The 21,468-nt window shown below is 42.2% G+C and overlaps 1 protein-coding gene across 1 annotated transcript in view; it reads left to right on the top strand.

The window, feature by feature from the left end:
- Positions 1–21,468, top strand: part of MYO3A (myosin IIIA) — a 1,386,887-nt gene that overhangs the window by 1,269,989 nt on the left and 95,430 nt on the right. Inside the window, exon 37 of the mRNA XM_086939966.1 lies at positions 13,572–13,706. Within this exon, the coding sequence (XP_086796092.1) occupies positions 13,572–13,706 (135 nt within the window). The remainder of the gene's footprint in view (positions 1–13,571; positions 13,707–21,468) is intronic.

Below are 21,468 nucleotides of genomic sequence, written 5' to 3'. Positions count from 1 at the left end.
TTCAGAGGTCTCCCTGCAACTACTCAGCTGCCCTACTTCAAATGGACCTGCCTGGACCTGCAACTATACCTGCTTGTGCCCTGATGGTCTCTGATGGAGTGATTCCCTGATCCCCAAGATGAGCCTCCTCATGTTGTGAACCCTTGTCTGGCATCAGAGTGTACTCCTCCTGAAGTAAAAGTGAAAACCTTGAAGTTTGGGCTCATTGCAACCACAAATGGGCTTGTTTGTTCTAAGACTCTGCCGCTCACAACGACCTACACCACAAAGTACAGGTGAGACCTGCACTGTGTGTTACAGCAGCGGCAACCTGTAACGCCTGTCAACACAAAGCTACAGAAACAGCCGTCTGCGATTCTTGACTGAATCTTTGCGCTAATGCAATGACCATCCACGATGTTCAGCCTTCTCCTTCTGGTCTCCTCCAATGCGAATTAAACTGTTCGAGCCGGACTTAGTGGTTAACATTTCATCTGGATTAACCTGGTCCCTGTATCCAACCCACGGTTTTTCGCAGTCAGTCTCAACTTGTGACTTTCCCCTCTCTAGTACGCCCATATGACCGTGTTTGAGTGGCAGTAATTATCTCCAATTATAAATGTCTAGATTTACCAATATCAGGGCTAACCCCCACCGCTCATTGAACATGTTTGCAATGGGTTTTTACCATTGTTTAAGAGAAGATCTTGAGCTGAACATCACATAAATTATAATCACAATCACTAATCCAATGTCAGTGAATAATGAGAGTTTGTTATGAGTTAAAGGGTTTTATTAAACCGATCTTTCTGTTATTTCATCTTTATTAAGGTCTGAAAATAATTTGTATTATTATCAATTTCAAACAAAAATAAAAATCAATAATCGATATTGGTCAATAAAAATCATATAAATGAATGAAGCGTGCTCCATAAATGAAAGAACCCCTATTCTAAGAATCGGAGAAAAGGGTGTCAGTCAGACCCCCTAAAGATTTCTAGTTCGTGAGAGTGAGAGAGAGCATAAAGCTTCCAGAATTACAATCAGCTCAAATAGATTACAATATCAATAAAGCTAAACTTCTCATAGAGACATTCAAGATACTAAGTGAAAATAGGTCTAGGTAAATAGGTCTGGACAAGCGTCCGGAAAAGAGTGTTAACCTACTCTAGAAACATGCACTAATATAGACTACACATATATTGAAGCTGTACAACATGTTGCTCCTTCTGTCTTCAGTAAGCCAATCAGTGTTTGATGCTCTCCAGAGAACAGGATCACTCCTCATCTTCTCACAGAAATGCAATAGTCTACAGACAGTAATTTCAAATTTGCATCTAAGTTGTTTCAAGTTGAGGTTTCAAAATAAGTCATTCTCCAATTCACGGCTACTTTCCCACGTATAAACTACATTTATATCCTTTCAATGTCTCAAATATATTCATTAGCTAACAATGGTCTATGTAGAAGTTGAAACATCAATATACCCAAAAGAGAAAAAAAATTCAGCACAGCAAACATTTGTTCTATTTAAGAATGCTGCATCTTCCTAAATAAACTCTTTATTACCCCATTGAAGATTAATTTCTAATCAATTCTTAACAGTAGTCTTTGCATAAGTAGAAACATTTTGTGAAAATATATAAAAACGTTTATGCAACTATTATTCATCATGAAAAATATGTTCATTGAAAGGGCATGAAATAAACCTTTTGTGCATGTTCAGTATTTCTAGTAAAGTCTGCTTGTCAGGTAATGCTGCTTTAGCCATTTAAGGCCTAGCAAAAGTAAATAGTGTTGCCTACTACAATGTATGCATGTTAAACAAATGTTTTCATTAAAGCCTACATATTGATTTTGCATATTTATTATAGAACTGTATTATTTTCTCGTTTTTATTAAAATTCCTCTCCAGCTGCTAGTGGAGCTTTTTACTTTTAGGTGCAATTTTTCACAAAATATTTTAAACTTGAATATCTCTGCTTCTACTGATTGTATTTTATTCATTCTAATACCATTTTATTTATTAAAATCTTCTAAATTGGTTTGGGATTTTTCTTGTGTTGTGTTTTCACTATATCTAAGTGAAGCTTGATTGCTTTTGATCCAAGATACCAGAGCGTTAAGCACAGGTTAATTTGGTAAGTTTTTGTGGTTCACCCTGACAAAGATTGTGGTTGTTGCTTGAGTGGGGCTTTCAACCCTTACAACCAATAGCCCATTTTCTTACAGCAGTGCTTTATCTTTGCCATGAAAGGTACATTTGAATAATCAGGTCAAGTCCTCTGAGTGTTTTCATTAATCAGTTTCATAAGAATACATATATATTGCTTCTTGAGAACTAGGGGCTTGATTACCAGTCTGGCATACAGGGTCCTCAGTCACATATGTGGTGGAGTACTCTGTCCTTCGTCTTTTTGACAGTCGTGACCCCACTGGCTGTGCCATCAGAAAGCTTACACTGACAAGCTGACAAAGTAGAGACCATCAGAGTACGGACATTAGACTAACTGTCATATTTAGAGTGGATGGTGTAATGTTTTTTTTCTGTCAATGGCAAGAAAAACCTGGTATTACTGGAAAGAAGAAAAAGATAACTCCTAGGGCATAAAGTTCATAAGGCTTCTGTTCTTTATTAATAAACAAGTGCATTGGAAGTTTGTATTTGGAAAACAAAAAGATTTGGTGTACTACAGTAAGGTGTTTTCTTTCTGTCAGTTTTTGTATACGTTTGCCTGAGGAATACCTTCTTCTGCACTTTTAGCCAGATTAAGGAAAAAGACCTCCCAATTGCTTATGGTCAAATTCATACACTGTTTTTTTTCGCTATATAAAAAAGAAGTATGCTAGGTCTTTAGTACTTTGAATCTCATGCATTTGTGTGGTGCATAGTTTCTAATATTGAAACTCTACTGACTTTTGTTCCTCGCTTTACTAGTGGAGTCAATTTACCTATATTCTGGCTATAAGAAGCCCCAGGAACAGATGCTGTTAAGGTGCAGAGGCTCATTCTCATTCTGATAATTGATTTATTAATTTTCAAGCATCTCTTGTATTTGTAAGGTTAGAGCCGGACCATATATTTCACCTCACAAATTTCATCCTGCAATTATTCAATCCTAATGTAAAATTGTTCTCTGAGCCAGCAACAGGAGGTTGTCTATTCCTCTTGTCTAATGGTTCTACTTCAGTTACGTCTTGAAGATTGTTTCCATTGCTCAACAATGGTGTAAATCTATTTTTGCAAATAATTATTGGGTCTAGGTGAGTCTGTTTAGTCTCAGTGGAACTCGAATGATAACCACTTTTCAGCCCCCATTGCACTGTCATGCTGTTGGAGTGAAAGGCAGAGAGGCAGACATCCAGCTTTGTCCTACCGCTCCTCCCGTGAGTATTCACTCATTAGCTATCTGTAATGCTAATTGTGCTTCGCCAGTGTGCTACCGAGCATTGAACACAGGTCAATGTAGGGTTTGCTTGAGACTTCAGCCTGACAAGGATTGTGGTTTCTGCTTGAGTAGGGTTTCATCGCCCTCAACCAGTAACCCAATGTCTTACAAATCCACAAAGATTTGACTCTCCTCACCAAAGCCAAATACATCAAATGATAGCTTAAGAGACAGTCACACCAAAGGCATTCTTTGAAACTATCAAACAATCAAACACGGTCTATAATTTACCACACACCCATCACTCCTTCCTCAAAACCTTCTCCCATGGTCAATCTTGCAAACTACTTCTCTGAAAACATTTTAAACTTCCACTGTGAATTAAAAAAAAATTCTCAAAAAAACCCCATCCAAAGATACTGCTAAGAATCTGTACAAAATTGCCATCTTCCTAAAACCTTAACACTGAATCTCTATTCCAAATAATGCCATATCTTAAGCTCCATCATACAGAGATCCCAACATACCTGATATAATTGTGTATACAATACATGGCCCCTGAACACTTTAAATTGTTAACATTCCTTTCATAACTAAATTGTGAACAGATCACATCCCTAAGGAACACAGATATTATCCTAATGACTTCCGAAACCAAAGACCTTTCTCCAAACTCTTCTTCCTGGGTTAAAATATAGAAAGACACTCTCAATAGTCTCATCTCCAAAAAGTAGTTTCCGATTCTTTCCAATCTGGATTTCAGCCCAGCAGCATACAAAAGTACTGAAGGACTTTTTGTAAAAGATGGAAGGTGATTGTACAGAAAAGCAGACTCATCAACCATCAATATGACTATGAAAGTAGACCTCCACAAAATTTGAATTAAGCAGTGAAATGTGTGTCATTTCTGAATCTCACATTATATGAAATTTATGAAAAGTTTTGAAATTTTGCATTACATCCGGTCTCCTTTTAATATTTGCCAAGACTTATGCACAAGAAGTACGCACTCATGTGAAAGAAGGCATGCGAGCGACAAACAAACCACTAACGATCTAAAAGTATAATTTCATGAGTTTATCATACAATTTGACACAAAATTAATTATTATATACAGCCCTATATGATACCCTACTTCACAAAAAAAATCTCACCACCCAACAGATATAATAGCATGCAAAGTCTTCCTCTGCAAACTAATATAATTGATGAGTTCTTTTCAATCTAAAATTGAGCCCAACTAAAACAGTGCTCCTGCTGCTCTCGTCTAGAGAATTTCTTCTCTACTAAAAGAATGTCTTAAGCACCTCCCATTCCTAGATATAGGACAATGTTAGTCCCTTTTTCAATCAAAAAGCTAGCCTTCATCATTGACCTAAAAACGATTAACTCAGATATCCAAATATACTAAAACTGCCTACTTTCAACAGTACCTTCACAAGCCTACTACTCCTCCACCTGACTTCAGAGCTCGAAAAAAAAATGATGGTGCAAATTTTACACCTATATCTGTATTCCTCATAATACCAACATATAAGACCTTCTACATATCCTGCACTACTGCCTCCAGTTCCATATGGAAAGGAATACAATGCTGAAATCAATGAGAACATTTCAGATCAAAGGACAGGAGGAGATGACGATATCTACAAGAAGACCAATTGCCCTACATAACATTAAAAGTGGCACCCTACCTAATAATAATTGTAAAATAAAAATCAGACAAACGTACTTGCATGGTAATATTAGGCATATGCTTTCATGACAATGGGAAATGTAAAATATGTACCCTGACAACAGCCAGCACCTTGTCACCCCTGGATTGATGGCACAATGTGGACTCCTGTAACAGAGCCATTTTAAAGATCTGCATCCCCTTGAGCACTCTAATGATTTTCTCTGCAGATGATTCTTTGCAGAATAGTTACACCACAAGTGATGAGCTAGAAATAATTTTCTCAGTCTTAGAAATGGGGTTCTCTTTTTGGCAGAGGTAGATACCTTTTTCCAAATATGTACCCTTCTTCCTAGTCAGGATAAGGGAGTTACACTCCTAAAATAACACCCTGCTCACTACCTTGGTAGCTTGGCACGAGCAGTCAGGCTTATCTTAGAGGCAGTGTGTAAAGCATTTGCACATAACCAACAGTAATACCGTGTAAGCACTACAAAAGCACACCACACCAGAAAAATATCATATACTCAAGACAAGACCAAAAAACGATGAAAATCCACAATACAGTACTTAGAAATCTTCAGTTATCAAAGTAACTTTAAAATACAGTTCCTTGAAGTCGATAGCTCCATCTGGGGCTATCACAGCGTCGTGAACAAACAAATCCATACAGTTCTGTCTGACCAAGGCGCCGCGGGCCAGCTACGGTGTCTGGAGACCCGCAAAACAGTACCTTTAGAAATGCAGGGTGTCGGCGACCTCTCTTTGAGCTTTCGAAGGCACGGCGTCTGCAGGCATTGGTTCCGGAGGTCGGTGCAGGAGTCATCGGGCCCTTGAAGTCACGTGCATTGCAGATTGACCTCACGGGTGAAGTCAGGAGCGCTGACTACGGCAGGTGTCGATGCTGCAGTGCAAAGTGCGGCGTGCGATGCCCTTGTGTCACGGTGCAAGCAGCGGCTTGGTGGCGGTGTCAGATGACCGCGTCGGTGAGACCAGGGTCATGGTGCAAAGTGATGCAGTGCTCATCGCAGTACTGGCAGGTCAAGGTGCAGGCAGCGGCGGCGTCAATGCTGAGGCGCTGTCGTCGGCAGACGAGCTGGAGTCTATGATGCCGGTGTCAGTAGCCCAAGGCTGCTGTGCAGGATGAGGGCGGTGCATCATGTAACTTTACGGCGCTGCCCTCAAACCACGGTGCAAGCAGCGGCATTGATTTCGGCATGGAGCATCGTCGGTGATACCAAGGCGACATCGTGCAGCGAGGAGATGCGGATTGCGGTGCCCACAGGTCACGGTGCGGCATTGTGGTGGTGCCCTTTGCGGTGCCTTCAGGACACAGAGTCGGCAGCGGCGTCGTAGATGGCGTTGGGGTGCTTTTTCTTCTGTTGCGATTCAGAAAAGGGGGTGGTGATGAACAGAGTGTCTGAATTGAGCAGACCACTCTTACCCAGTCCAAAGATCAGGGCTTGATCCATCACCGTTATTTATCTCACTGCCCCATCCCAGCTCAGAACCTGGCTATATGCAAATCAGTCTGTCCCTGGCCCAGTGCATCATGGGAACAGGGCAGACTAAACTACCAAGCCCATTCTTCACCAGAAAGGTGACAAGCTACCGGGGACCGGTTTCTGGCATTTCAGCCGTCTTCGGCCCGGCTTGCTTGAATCCTGATGGAGCAGTGAGAAAGGGACTCATGTCTGAGTATACTCTGCCACACCTATAGTGGCCAAAAACGATTCAGAAAAGGGGGTGGTGATGAACAGAGTGTCTGAATTGAGCAGACCACTCTTACCCAGTCCAAAGATCAGGGCTTGATCCATCACCGTTATTTATCTCACTGCCCCATCCCAGCTCAGAACCTGGCTATATGCAAATCAGTCTGTCCCTGGCCCAGTGCATCATGGGAACAGGGCAGACTAAACTACCAAGCCAATTCTTCACCAGAAAGGAGACAAGCTACCGGGGACCGGTTTCTGGCATTTCAGCCGTCTTCAGCCCGGCTTGCTTGAATCCTGATGGAGCAGTGAGAAAGGGACTCATGTCTGAGTATACCCTGCCACACCTATAGTGGCCAAAAACGATTCAGAAAAGGGGGTGGTGATGAACAGAGTGTCTGAATTGAGCAGACCACTCTTACCCAGTCCAAAGATCAGGGCTTGATCCATCACCGTTATTTATCTCAATGCCCCATCCCGGCTCAGAACCTGGCTATATGCAAATCAGTCTGTCCCTGGCCCAGTGCATCATGGGAACAGGGCAGACTAAACTACCAAGCCAATTCTTCACCAGAAAGGAGACAAGCTACCGGGGACCGGTTTCTGGCATTTCAGCCGTCTTCGGCCCGGCTTGCTTGAATCCTAATGGAGCAGTGAGAAAGGGACTCATGTCTGAGTATACCCTGCCACACCTATAGTGGCCAAAAACGATTCAGAAAAGGGGGTGGTGATGAACAGAGTGTCTGAATTGAGCAGACCACTCTTACCCAGTCCAAAGATCAGGGCTTGATCCATCACCGTTATTTATCTCACTGCCCCATCCCAGCTCAGAACCTGGCTATATGCAAATCAGTCTGTCCCTGGCCCAGTGCATCATGGGAACAGGGCAGACTAAACTACCAAGCCAATTCTTCACCAGAAAGGAGACAAGCTACCGGGGACCGGTTTCTGGCATTTCAGCCGTCTTCGGCCCGGCTTGCTTGAATCCTGATGGAGCAGTGAGAAAGGGACTCATGTCTGAGTATACCCTGCCACACCTATAGTGGCCAAAAACGATTCAGAAAAGGGGGTGGTGATGAACAGAGTGTCTGAATTGAGCAGACCACTCTTACCCAGTCCAAAGATCAGGGCTTGATCCATCACCGTTATTTATCTCACTGCCCCATCCCAGCTCAGAACCTGGCTATATGCAAATCAGTCTGTCCCTGGCCCAGTGCATCATGGGAACAGGGCAGACTAAACTACCAAGCCAATTCTTCACCAGAAAGGAGACAAGCTACCGGGGACCGGTTTCTGGCATTTCAGCCGTCTTCGGCCCGGCTTGCTTGAATCCTGATGGAGCAGTGAGAAAGGGACTCATGTCTGAGTATACCCTGCCACACCTATAGTGGCCAAAAACGATTCAGAAAAGGGGGTGGTGATGAACAGAGTGTCTGAATTGAGCAGACCACTCTTACCCAGTCCAAAGATCAGGGCTTGATCCATCACCGTTATTTATCTCACTGCCCCATCCCAGCTCAGAACCTGGCTATATGCAAATCAGTCTGTCCCTGGCCCAGTGCATCATGGGAACAGGGCAGACTAAACTACCAAGCCAATTCTTCACCAGAAAGGAGACAAGCTACCGGGGACCGGTTTCTGGCATTCCACCCCATGTTGTTAAATATTTTGTCCACCCTAAGCGTGGAAGGGTATACTCAGATGTGAGTCCCTTGCTCATTGCACCATCAGGATTCAAGCAAGCCGGGCCGACGACGGCTGAAATGCCAGAAACTGGTCCCCAGAAGCTTGTTTCCTTCCCAGTGTAAGAATTGGCTTGGTAGTTTGGTTTGCCCTGTTCCCATCATGCACTGGGACAGGAACAGACTAATTTGCATATAGCCAGGTTCTGAGCTGGGATGGTGCAGTGAGCTAAAAAACGGTGTTGGATCTAGCCCTGATCTCTTGACTGGGTGAGAGTATTCTGCTTAATTCAGAAACTCTGTCCATCACCACCCCATGTTGTTAAATATTTTGTCCACCCTAAGCGTGGAAGGGTATACTCAGATGTGAGTCCCTTTGCACCATCAGGATTCAAGCAAGCCGGGCCGACGACGGCTGAAATGCCAGAAACCGGTCCCCGGAAGCTTGTTTCCTTCCCAGTGTAAGAATTGGCTTGGTAATTTGGTTTGCCCTGTTCCCATCATGCACTGGGACAGGAACAGACTAATTTAGATGTAGCCGGGTTCTGAGCTGGGATGGTGCAGTGAGCTAAAAAACGGTGTTGGATCTAGCCCTGATCTCTTGACTGGGTGAGAGTATTCTGCTTAATTCAGAAACTCTGTCCATCACCACCCCATGTTGTTAAATATTTTCTTCTGTTGCAGCACAAAACACACCGTCCCCTGTGCTGAGGGCAGAAGAACTTGAAGTCTTTGCTATTCCTGAGACTTCTTGAACGTGGGGTGAGCTCTACCTCAAGGCCTTGGAGAAACTGACAAAAATAGATTGCAGAAAGTTCAGTCCAGTCCTTTCACTGCCCAAGACAGAAGTAGCCACTGCAGGCAAACACAGCAAAGCACTCAGCAAAGTGGTAGTTCCTCCTCACAGCTTCTTCAGGTCTTCTTCTTGGCAGTTTTCCTGGTCCAAAAGAGTTCTCAAAATTCAGAGGTTTGGGCCCCAATTTTTTCCCCCAAAATCCTTTGTCCTCTCAGGCACGAAGTGCCTGTGGCCAGCCAGAACCAGATCTGCCCTCTCTGGTGTGGCTTCCTGGCAGGAGGTGTAGACAGCATTGTCAGAGGCAAACCAGGCCCATTCAGGTGAAAGGAAATCTCCTCCCCCTACGCTAAATACAGCCCAGGTCTATGCAGCCCTTTTCTGACCCACCTAGACTATCTGGAGCCACTGCCCCTTTCCAGCCCCTGTTATCCAAAACCCATACAGTCAATCTACATCCTAGCAGAGGCCTACTGGATGGCTGAGAAAGAAAATACCCACTTTCTAAAAGTGGTATTTTCAAACACAGAATGTAAAAATCACCTTCACTAAAAGATGCAGCTTTAGTTCAGGCATACTAAACTTTATTTTCTACCTAGTTCCCAGGGCCAGTTATGTTTATAAGCTGTGATAAACAAACTCCCCATTCCATCCTATGGAATCAAGTAGCCTTGCAATAGTGCACACACCAGGACATGTCCTACCTTTCACATACACTGCACCCTGCCCACAGGGGTACCTTGGGCCTACCTTAGGGGTGACTAACATGTAGAGAAGGGAAGGTTTTGGGCTTGGCACGTGGGTGCACTTGCCATGTCGACATGGCAGTTACACACTGCGTGCAGACTCTGCGGTGGCAGGTCTGATTTACCTTTTTACCGGCTACTTCTGTGGGTGGCACAACCTGTGCTGCGAGCCCACAGTAGCATTGGATTTACAGCCCTGGCACTCTCAGTGCACTCTACTAGGGACTTACCAGTAAATCCAATGTGCCAATCATGGAAACACTGATCCATAACACAATTTACAACCGGAGCACTTGCACTTTAACACTGAACAGCAGTGAGAAAGTGTGTGGAGACACTAAACCAGAAAAACAGTGTCAAAACCAGGTGGTCAGAGAGCAAAAAGACAGGGGAAACACGCCAAAAGAGGTCAAGTCTAACACTCGGACTCCTTGCAACTTGAACTGACTTGTCTAAAAAAATGTTGGACCTTTCATTCGGGTATATATCTAGGCGCCCCTTGGCCCATTTCTGCTCATGATGCACTTTCTCATCTTCATTCATTATTTAATTTTACCTCTGCCTTTAACTTGCTCCTTTTGCCCACTGCATTTATCCTTGGTAAATACATTTAACTGTAATATGCTATGGTAAAAATGACCAAATTAAATTAAATTGTATTTAATGTAATTGACTTCTGACAGTGGTTCAAACCCCAGCTCTCACACACCGTGTCATTGGCAATGTTCTATTAGCAGGCCCCTAAGAGCCACCCAACACCTCTCAAAGTAATTTCCCATATGCCTGCATCAAAGGCACAGAGAAATTCAAATACATCACTCCTCACTTTATCTGGCTTCCCCGTGAAGCTCCAGTTAACTTCAATATTCCTTGCCTCACACATAAAGTCCTCCACCTTAGCCTACTAATCTTCCTGACAAACAAACTCCACAACATGGACGAAAATAGAGTCAAATTCAGCCTTCTAGTAGATAACTTAAAGACTAGAAAATCTAAAACCTTCATCCAGGCCTTTACCCCCAAGACCGCAGATTCTTGATTTACCTAATAGAAGAACTCCAATTCAATCCAAATCTTCTGTTATTTGGGAAGAATCAGTAATTACACCTATTTAAACTGCTGCTGAAGATCAAACAATGATATTTCTTGTTCCACCTTCTTTCCATTCCACTATTACTCTCATTCAGGTACATATTCATGTTAGATGTGAAGCCCTTTGTTGCCCATGTGACTAGGTCCATGGTTTGTAAATATCATTGATAATTAAACAGCACATACAAAAACATAATTAGTAAACAATTTTAGAATCCTCATCCCTATCAGAGAGGTTTCAGATATTATGACCGGTGTATATGATTTACTAAGGAAACATCAATCGTTCACAGAAGATTAATCTCTTTGGTCTTTAATGGTATAGTATTTGGACTTTGAAGGTTTTTCTTGCTGTCACAATTCCAGATGTTCAGTGTTCACAATTAAACAAGTTGGGATTTTGTTTGACGGCTGTTGTATTTGTTTTCAAGGCCTAAGCAAAGTATTTAGAAGAAGCATTTTGTGTTTGAGTGATATGTGTAGTTTATAGATTTACAGTGCCACACTTTGTTCCGAACAAACAGTAATGGTATAAATCAGTGATTCTTAACATTTTGACTTCTGAAGACACCCATTTAATCATTAGTAGTACCTGGGGATCCCCACGATATAATTACTGGAAACCAGGGACCCCCACTGAGCCATTACTGGAAGCCGGGTACCAAGTCATGAGCTTTTTTGATATCTTGAACCACAAAACAATACACAAAATTACAAAAATTATTAAATGTTTTATTTATTTCCAAAACAAATATATAATTAAAATAAAAAAGGAAGGTTGGAGTGTTTCTAAATTGAATTGAAGCCACTTATCATCCTTACTATATAGTCTCTTTGATGCACATGCACCTCTCCCACGAATCAATCTGAGGATGCTAAATTAATTTATAGCATCCAATTTCAAATTCCTTCACATTCACAGAATGGTTTAAAATGTTCATGTGTACATGTTGCTTCTTTAGTTATGTATACTTTATTATTGTTTTATTATTATTTATTTTTTAAGTAATCGCGGACTCCCACAGTTTGCATCACGTACCCCAGGTTAAGAACCACTGGTCTAAATGATTTTAGCACAGCAGAGGCTTCATTCTCAATAGAAGATTTTCTAATGTCAATATTTTTTGTATCTTAAAGGAAGGACCACAAGTTTTATTTTGGCCTGAGCCCAGGTTTCAAGACATTTCATAGCACTGGTTATGCCTCTTGCCTTTTTACATTGATAGTGTTCAAGCAATAGTTAGCTTTGATAAACTGGATATGACGAAGTAATTTCAAACGCTAATTAGAGGAAGATTGGACTGCAGATATTTGATGTGGCATTTTCACATCAAATACTGTTCTCCAAATTTTATTTAGTTATCCAGAGCTTCATGACGATTACATTTAGGCCTTGATCATATCATCTTATTCGAGTTCAGAGTATGATAAACTTAAATATGGGTATATGTTCTTTGCCTGAAGAGCCAAAGTAAGTGTTCTTTAGAACGTTCATGTGACATGAAGAAAGAGTTCTTCACCATCATAGGTGGCTTAGCATTAGATTCATCTTACAATACTGTGTCCTAGTGTGTGTCCGTTAATGTTTTTACTGTATAAACCAAAATTGGTGGGGTTAAAGAGCACCACCGCAGAGACTGAAGTAATTTGCTTTACTACTGCTGTGATATGCAGCAGAGCTGCTTTAAAATTGGTCACCAGTGTTGTTCAGCTCCCTTGCTCCTGAAAACAAATTTTAAGACAATCAGCGTAGCTTAATGGCTGAACATTTGAGAGCAATGGCAATTTTTATTGTCCCTCTCAGCCAACTGTGAGCATTTCATAGGTGGGCAGGTTTTGAAATTATAATACATCTTTAAACTTGATAGCATCCTGGGTAGTCTAGTCTCAGTCCTGTCTGTTGCAAAGGAGCCCCCCTGCACCACAAGTGCAATATGTGATTTCAGCTTTTCTAGATCCTGGCATTTAACACTGATGAAGATGGTCCAACATTCAACAAAAGTATCCCATTCAAGATGTCTGTATGTTCAGATAGTATTCTAGCCAAACGTTTTATTATTTGCGCTTGTGATCTGCAGTGAAAGAGATGCACCATTGCAACCAAACAAAATTCATTTAATTCATAAACCTCCATAAAGGAATCCTCTAGATCCTGGATAGCTAAATATAGGCTACAATTGATGAAGTACTGGCACTTCATATTGATTGTGAACTGTACTGTTGCCATGCCTAAAACTAGAGTGAAGATAGTGCTTTTATCCAAACACTTTGTAATGCTAGAGAGATTTATTGTTTTTTGTAGATTTTACCAGTTTGGTGTTATCCACTGCCTATGTCTTTATTAAAATTCTGATAATGGTCCTTTTTTTATCATTTGATTCCTTTCCAACCACTGTGAACTGCAGACAAATTTGCATACAAATGTCTACTCAAAGGAATGTATTTTGTATAGGATACACTGTTGTGCAAGAAATGTTGCATTTAAAATATTTTATGTTTTCAGTGGAGGAAAATATTTAGATTTGGAAGATTACTACGAAGAAATTTCATCAGTCCACAAAGTACCTAAAGATAAACTTGGCAGTTCTGAAGAAGATAAGTTATCACCCAGCTTTAGGCCTTCACTCATTAACACGGGGTAAGTAAAATGATATTAATATAATGTATGCTACCTAAATTTCACACAATACAAAAATACCCTGTGTCTGCATTCATGCTTTGGTGTAGTTGTATTTCTTTTCTATGTAAGGAAATGGATAACCTAGTATTCCACTGTATCTAGTATTAAGTATTATAATGCACAATCAAACCATTTTCCAAATTCGTAAATTGTAGGTCTGATTTGCATTAAATGCCTATGTATTTTTTGTAAAACTAGCATGAGTGGAAAAACATTATCAATTAGGCACAAATCGTCATCAGACAAAGGAATGGATGACAAATACACAGGCTAATTCTGTATTCTAAATAGACAGCCAAGTCAATAGTATGGGTACTCAAAACAAAGTTTTTCGAAAACTGAAAAATCTTTGATGAATCTAAGGGTGCCCAAGTGAAAGACAGCACTGTGCTGGTGCAGTTATAAGAGCTGAAAATGCCTCAATAATATTAATTAAAGAAAAAATCTATTTTTCATGAATGTTTGACAATTTGTAAGACCAAACATTTTGCATGCTTAGTCACAGAGAAACACGTATGCAGATTACAGTCCATAACAATACCTGTTGACATTTCAGCCCCTGTTGCTGAGTTATGGTTTTCCTCAGAACTATGAGATGCACTCTATAACTTTCAATGACCTTGAGAGTACTAGATGGAAAAAAAGTTACATCACAATTAATGGAATGTTCAGCTGTTTACAATACACAGTGTTTCAAACCCACTATGTCGTTGTATTGTATGATCAGTTGATCTATTTTCTAGTGAACAGAAATGTGAGGGGTTTTCTCCCCAAAACTCCAGATGACGGACTGTGATGTCTTCTCACTCAATACAATGTTTTTCCTGGCTGAATGCATGATCAGATGAGGTAGCAATTTGGCAATCGGTGTGACATTGTGCGTTTGTGTTCCCCACATTGCAAGAGTTGTGGCCTAATTGCCATTGGGTGACTTTCTGTAAGCTGCCTCTAAAACATGGGGAAGGGACCATCAATATAGTTGTGGAAGGATAATACTCTATATATACGTGGACGGAACTAGAACTGTATTTCTGTGTCTCCTAAACAGTATGATACTTTAATGTCTATGTGTCAGTGATGCAGATGTTTCCAAGGCCTACTGCCTGCCTACACAGCCTCTGGGGCCTGTTTGGGCACCCATTGATCTTCTTTCCAATATGTGGACGTTAGAATGCTGTCTGAAACTGTTCCGTATTTTAATGGGCAAGAGCATCATTAGTCTTTCTAAGTGCATGTAATGGTTGAACTAACTTATTGAGGCCTCAAGTGTCCAAAACATCCATTGTTTGGCCAATACCTATTTCTTTACATGCTTGACTTTGGGCCTTGCATTGGATCTGGGAAATTGATGGATTTTCTGCGATCCTGGTCTGGAGAGAGAAAATATCCATTGTTGTTCCTGATTGACATTGATCTCTGAACAGGGATAGAGGGTATACCCAATAAATGTGGAATCCGAGGTGGAGGGAGGAAAACAGATCATGGTTAAACAGCATGCTGGGTGTGTGTTCCTGGACGTTGGTTGGTCTTCCTTGGAAGTCAGTTGGGTGCCCTGTTGTGCGCTTGATGACACAGACAGATATTGCCAGACTATATTTTCACTTAACTTGAAAGGACGTGAGGGCAGGTCATTGCCAGAAGGTTCTCACAGGGTAAAAGAGACCAAATTTACAGAAGGTTCATGTTGAGTTACTGAGACACCCTGGCCTAAGGAATAGTGTGAGCACACACACCTAGGGTATAGAAATTGACATTGTGGTCATTTACCCCTGTTTTGGTCAGTAAAGTGGATGGTGTGTTTACTGTGGTAGGGCTACAGTTTGTCTGTGATTGAGTGGGGGGCAGCCTTACCTCTCCTCCCCCTGCACCCCGTGAGATTAGAAAGTTTTGTACGGCGGCTCAGCCATGAGGGTTTTCCTCAAAGAGTTTTTTAATTCACTTTTGAGCAGGCAGATTATCATTCACACGACGTTCCTCCTGTCACGCACCAGTTTTTAAAAACAGTTTCTCTTTGGACACTGTTTACGCAATTGATCTTTAGGGATGAACTGTTTGGCATTTACAGACGAACAAATTGCACTGATTCTAACTGTCCCGTCATTACTTCCTGATGCCCCTCTAAATACTAAGAATAGCACAAAGGAAGAGTGGGATAAACTAAGTAATCTTAAAAAACGACAAATACGAGTTGCCCTACATGGGGCCCTTATGACCGAATATTTGAGGGCTGGTGCTCCTCCCCCTAGTTTACTAGTACGTTTGGAGCCCAAGATTTTCCTTGAAGACAAGCAATTCAGAGTGGATTGGAGCTTCATAGCAAACAAATGCACCAGGGATTGGTTGATATTGATTATTAATACAGCCAAACGCCTGAGTGAGGCCCTACTGAAAGAAATTCTGGAATTAGAGGACAGTCTTAATACCAACCCTGCACTGACAGATGCCAAAGACCACCTAGCACGCATCCAGGGGGACTTGGCCGAATACAAAGCTTACATGGTCACGCAAAAAATTAAGGGGCTTAAGAAAAATCTTGATCGTCTCACACATACTTGGGCTTTTCCCTACACTGAGGACGAATACTACGAGAAACCAACAGAGCAATTCAGGGCTCAACCATACCACAGACGTGGTGGATTTCCTCAGAGAGGGGGACAGAGAGGCAACAGGCGCACACCTAACAACTGGCGATTCGATAACACGAGCAGTGAAGACGAGGAAGTTCCCCCCCGCCAGACAACATCTGGCACTAGCAGAGTAAATTTTGCCCCGGAGAATAGGTCTGACGAAGATCTCGGCGCTCTTTTGAGGTCTTTTTTAGGACAAACACGAGAGGTGGCCAGGGGGCAGAGGCCCCCAACAAGGACAGGGCAGAGGGCGCGCACATCCAACATGGCAAACACACTCGTCACGAATCACAAGCAGCAGAGGCAAATCCTTCCAGAACTCAGGGGAGAGATAGAGGTGCAACCTGTCCAGATAAATGATATTGCGGTCAATCTTTCTTCACAGGAACTTACACCTACTGAATTGGGTGTTCTTAATAAAGGCCTTGGGTTTGTACCCACACCCAAGCATGATCTTTTTTTATGCAGGACAGAAATTTCAGAAATGATGAGAAAGATTAAGTTACACAAATTCTTTAATGACAAGGAGAGAGTCCCTCTATCATTGTTTGACACCAACCTCCGACGCCCCTCGAATTTTTGTCCTTCCACCTCTCTCATGGGTCCAGAAGTGGGGGTATTTGAACAACGCATTATCAAAGATATTGAATCTCTCGAATCAGATCAAGGACGTCGAAAGGGCAATAACGTGACCAGGGAAGAATGGTCGGCTGTGGCAGCTTTGCAAAAAAATGGGGCTATTACAATCAAGCCAGCCTATAAAGGCGGAGCGGTAGTCGTGTTGAACACCATCGACTATGATGCTGAGATCCTTAAACTTCTTGGGGTATGGAAAGACTATCAACCTCTAGTGCGTGATCCCACCCCCGAACTCACTGAAATCATTAAGAACATGGTGGCAGATGCGTTGGCCAAGAAATGGATCACCTCCAAGGAAGCAGATTTTATCATTAACAACAATCCCAGGGTACCAGCATTCTACATCTTGCCAAAGATTCATAAGCCCCAACACCCTACCCCGGGACACCCGATCGTTTCCGGTATTCAATCTATACTCGAACCCCTGTCCCAGTTTGCGGACTTCTTTTTGAGGGAAGCCGTGGTGACACAAGAATCATACGAGCAGGATACCACCGACATACTCAACATCCTGAAAGATATGGAGTTTGACCCTGAAAGCCAAGTTCTGGTTACAATTGACATTGAGTCATTGTATACTAGTATCCCCCAGGATGCCACGCTGGTGGCAGCAGCGAGGGCCCTGGGGGAGCTGGAATGGTTTTATGACACACTGCAGACATTTGTACTGCAATGCATCGAATTGGCACTAACAAGAAACTTTTTTGAACACAGGGGCCAATTGTACCTTCAAACATCGGGTACTTCAATGGGGGCCACATTTGCCCCGAGTCTGGCCTGCATTTATGTGGGCCAGTTCGAGGCGAATGTGGTCAACCATCCGTCCAATCCACACTTAGGCAATATTTCGTTATGGAAACGTTATATTGATGATGTCCTCTGTATCTGGTCAGGTACAGAGGACCATCTGAATTTGTTTCTACATTGGCTGAACCAGGCAGACACCAGTTTACGGTTCACCTGGACCATTAGTAACATATCTGCAGTCTACCTGGATGTGGATATTGACGCAAAGGACCACAGACTCATGACTAGTGTACATCACAAGGAAACTGATAGGAACTCCCTCCTACATTAACATTCGTTCCATCCTAGGGCCCTCCGTGATAACCTTTCGGTTGGGCAGTTTTTGAGATACCGGCGTAATTGCTCTACCAGAGAAGTTGTTTTTGGATCAATCAGTTGAATTAGCCACCAAACTCCAACAAAGGGACTACCCAAAAAGAGTGATTAAACATGCACAGAAGAGGGCACTCAATACATCCCGAGAAGCACTACTGGAGCGCAATAAGAAAGACAAGCAAATTTGCCTCCCTGTGGTCACGACGTTTGATCCACTTTCAACGAAGATCAGGCAAATCATTAGAAAACATTGGTCTATACTGGACACCAACACAGAGAAAATGCCGACCCCACGTTTTGCTTTTAAGAGAGCATCTAACTTACGTGATAAGTTGGTACACACGCATGCTCCGAGTACTCCCCAGTCCAGTACTGTCCCTACGGTACATTATACATGTGGCAGTTGCTCAGTGTGCGGTTTAACATCAGCCACAAAAAGTGTCACACTACGGGATGGTCGAACCTGGTTCCTAAACTGGTTCAGAAATTGCAACACATCCCATGTAATTTATAGACTCACATGTAGTTGTGGTCTACACTACATTGGACTTACCACCCCTAAAGTCAAAATCCGCATACAGGAACAACTGAGCACAATAAGAGCGAAGAAACTGACCACGCGTTTGGTTCAGCACTTCAATGATGCAGGTCATGACTATAAAGCTCTGAAATGGACTGTCCTGGAAAAGGTGGTATGGAACACACATAATCTGGACAGCATTCTAGCAAGAAAAGAGGCTAAATGGATTTTTTCTGAGAAGGCAGATCAGGAGGGACTGAACGAAAATATTGAGTGTAGCAAAGTGAGCAGGCGGTGACCACTATGATTTAATGACAAACACACTTTTTATATCATAGATAGTAAGCTGCATACAACTGGCAAGGTAGATCCTGCAGCACATCCTCCCTATTACCAATACCTGTATGTACTAGGTCAGCCCCCTTAGAAATTTTCTCTTGTTATCACACTGCGGCATGTAAATTGTCGATATTGAATATTCTAACATGCCCCTTGATTAATTTTAAATTGAACCACAGATAACATGCCCTTTCCTCAACTATGATTACACACTAACATCTAGAATTGCTCCATGCACTCCTATATTTTGTGGCCAATGACTTTGAACATTCCTGTTCCAAGGTGGCCACCCCACACGAGGTTTCGTCATCGCTGTGACCATAATTTGACCGATCCCGTATTTCGCATTTTGAAATAACAAACACTTTACACCATCTGATAATTGTTATATGCCCTTCCTTTTTCTTGTTATAATTTGTGATCACACACGAACTTCTGAAACCCTGTATAGAACAATGGGAGTTAGGGGTCTGTGATCATTAGGATCCCTTACCAAGATGGCCGCACGTTACGCTGCGTTACGTCGGCGCATGGGCGTGGCCTCTGCTCCGGGCTACTTCCTGGTCCTCCCATCACCAACGGGGGAGGATCGTCGGAAGCGCCGGAGGGACTCGGCATCAGTAAGGCTTTATCTGTGAGAGTGAACATGCTTATGGGATGGTTACCGGGGTGCTGGCTGTTTGGATGCTTTAAGGGTTGTGCTTGTTGTGTTCGTTGGTGGCACTAAACACGGTATTGCAGGCAACTTGTTAGGATTTACAGCGCCACTGTCTTTAGAATATCAGGAGTGGTGCACCCACATGAGATAACAACTCTTTCGGGACTGGGTTCTTTGAATAAAGAGCCACCGAGAGGTGGAAATAGCATTTTTAATTATTGTAAACTCTTGTGGTGCCGCTTCCTTTATATGAGGGGGCCGGGTCAGTCATTAGTGTATAAACAAGTCAGTACTATCTTTATGACGATTGCCCATTAGTATACAATCTGGTCAGTCCATAGACTTTCGTTCGTTTAACCCAATACAGGTGGCTCCTACCAGGACGAGTTATTGTGAGACACGTGATCACGTGACACAGTGTCAATTTGATGGTTGCCGGTACATAATGGCTGGGCATCCATAAGGTAAACAAAGCGCCTTTACTCTAACTTGTGCGTGTATTTTGGAACGTCCTAATTGCACTCTCTTGCCACAGAGGTGCAGCATGAACAGTACAATCACTGCTATGCTCTGGGTTTTATTTACAAAGGTCTTTTGTTCAAAAAAATCTTGACGTGAAGTTCGAGAATAGTGAACCCCTTTTGCGCCCTGATGAAGTTGCTGAATTTATAGCAACGAAACATGTTGGCTTGATAAAGAAGAGGATATGGTATATAATTAAACCATTTTTAATGGAAGGTCTTGCAGCATCAGAATAAAGGAATAAGACGGCCAGCAAGACTTCTCCAGGTTTTACTTACCTGTTTGTTTTGATTGTTTTGGGGTCTTAGTATGTATATATGTTGTCACAGTATTGTCTGAATCTACTCACTGTGTACTGTGCGTGTTTTTTCCTTATCACTATTCTCACTATTCTCACTGTGTGTACTAGTAGATTTGTGTGCACGTTTCTTATTTCACATAGAGAGAGTAACCGATGATGAGAAGTGGGTAGACCGGATATTGCTAAACTGGCAACCCCCTCGGCTGTTACGAACGTGAGGTACTCTCTCTACTCCCCAATTTTTTTTAGTATATTTGTTCTAGTAAGTGTTGGCCTGTGATTTTACTTGGTTCATGTTGAGTTACTGAGACACCCGGGCCTAAGGAATAGTGTGAACACACACACCTAGGGTATAGAAAGTTACATTGTGGTCATTTACCCCTGTTTTGGTCAGTAAAGTGGATGGTGTGTTTACTGAGGTAGGGGTACAGTTTGATTGTCTGCTATTGGCAATATAACCTGTTACCTATTGTAAAAAGTGGCATTCATCACATCAGCCTGTGTTGGAAATTCAAAAACTCAAACAAAAAAATGAATAAGTTGATAGCAAATCATGTAATTGTAAGACATAAAGTTGCAATAGCATTGCCTTTCTGTAAAACAGCAGCCGGCGTCTACTGAAGCATACCAAGAAAGTAGATGAATTTGAAGGGCTCGGTGCTCTGACAGGGTTACCAAAAGCTCAAGGCTGACCGCAGTACACTCTGAGCCTGCCTAGGCCTGTGCAGTGTAGCTTAATAAGGCAGCTGTGGTCTCAATTCTAAGCCATCCTCAGTCCAAGGTAGCATGAACAGCGCCCACCTCTAAGCTATTGGTGCACCGGAGTCCATTATCAGAAACCATATCACATAAGGTGAACTTGTTTGTCAGTGAAACTTTGAATGAATATGCTGCTTTTAGATAAAGGAACTACAAATCACAAAACATGCATTCTAGTGTATGTCTATATGGTATATGGATACCAGTATTAACCATTATATATCAGGCAGTTA

Source organism: Lissotriton vulgaris, chromosome 10, assembly GCF_964263255.1.
Source record: "Lissotriton vulgaris chromosome 10, aLisVul1.2, whole genome shotgun sequence".
Classification (NCBI taxonomy): domain Eukaryota; kingdom Metazoa; phylum Chordata; class Amphibia; order Caudata; family Salamandridae; genus Lissotriton; species Lissotriton vulgaris.
This window is presented reverse-complemented; position numbering and strand designations above follow the sequence as displayed.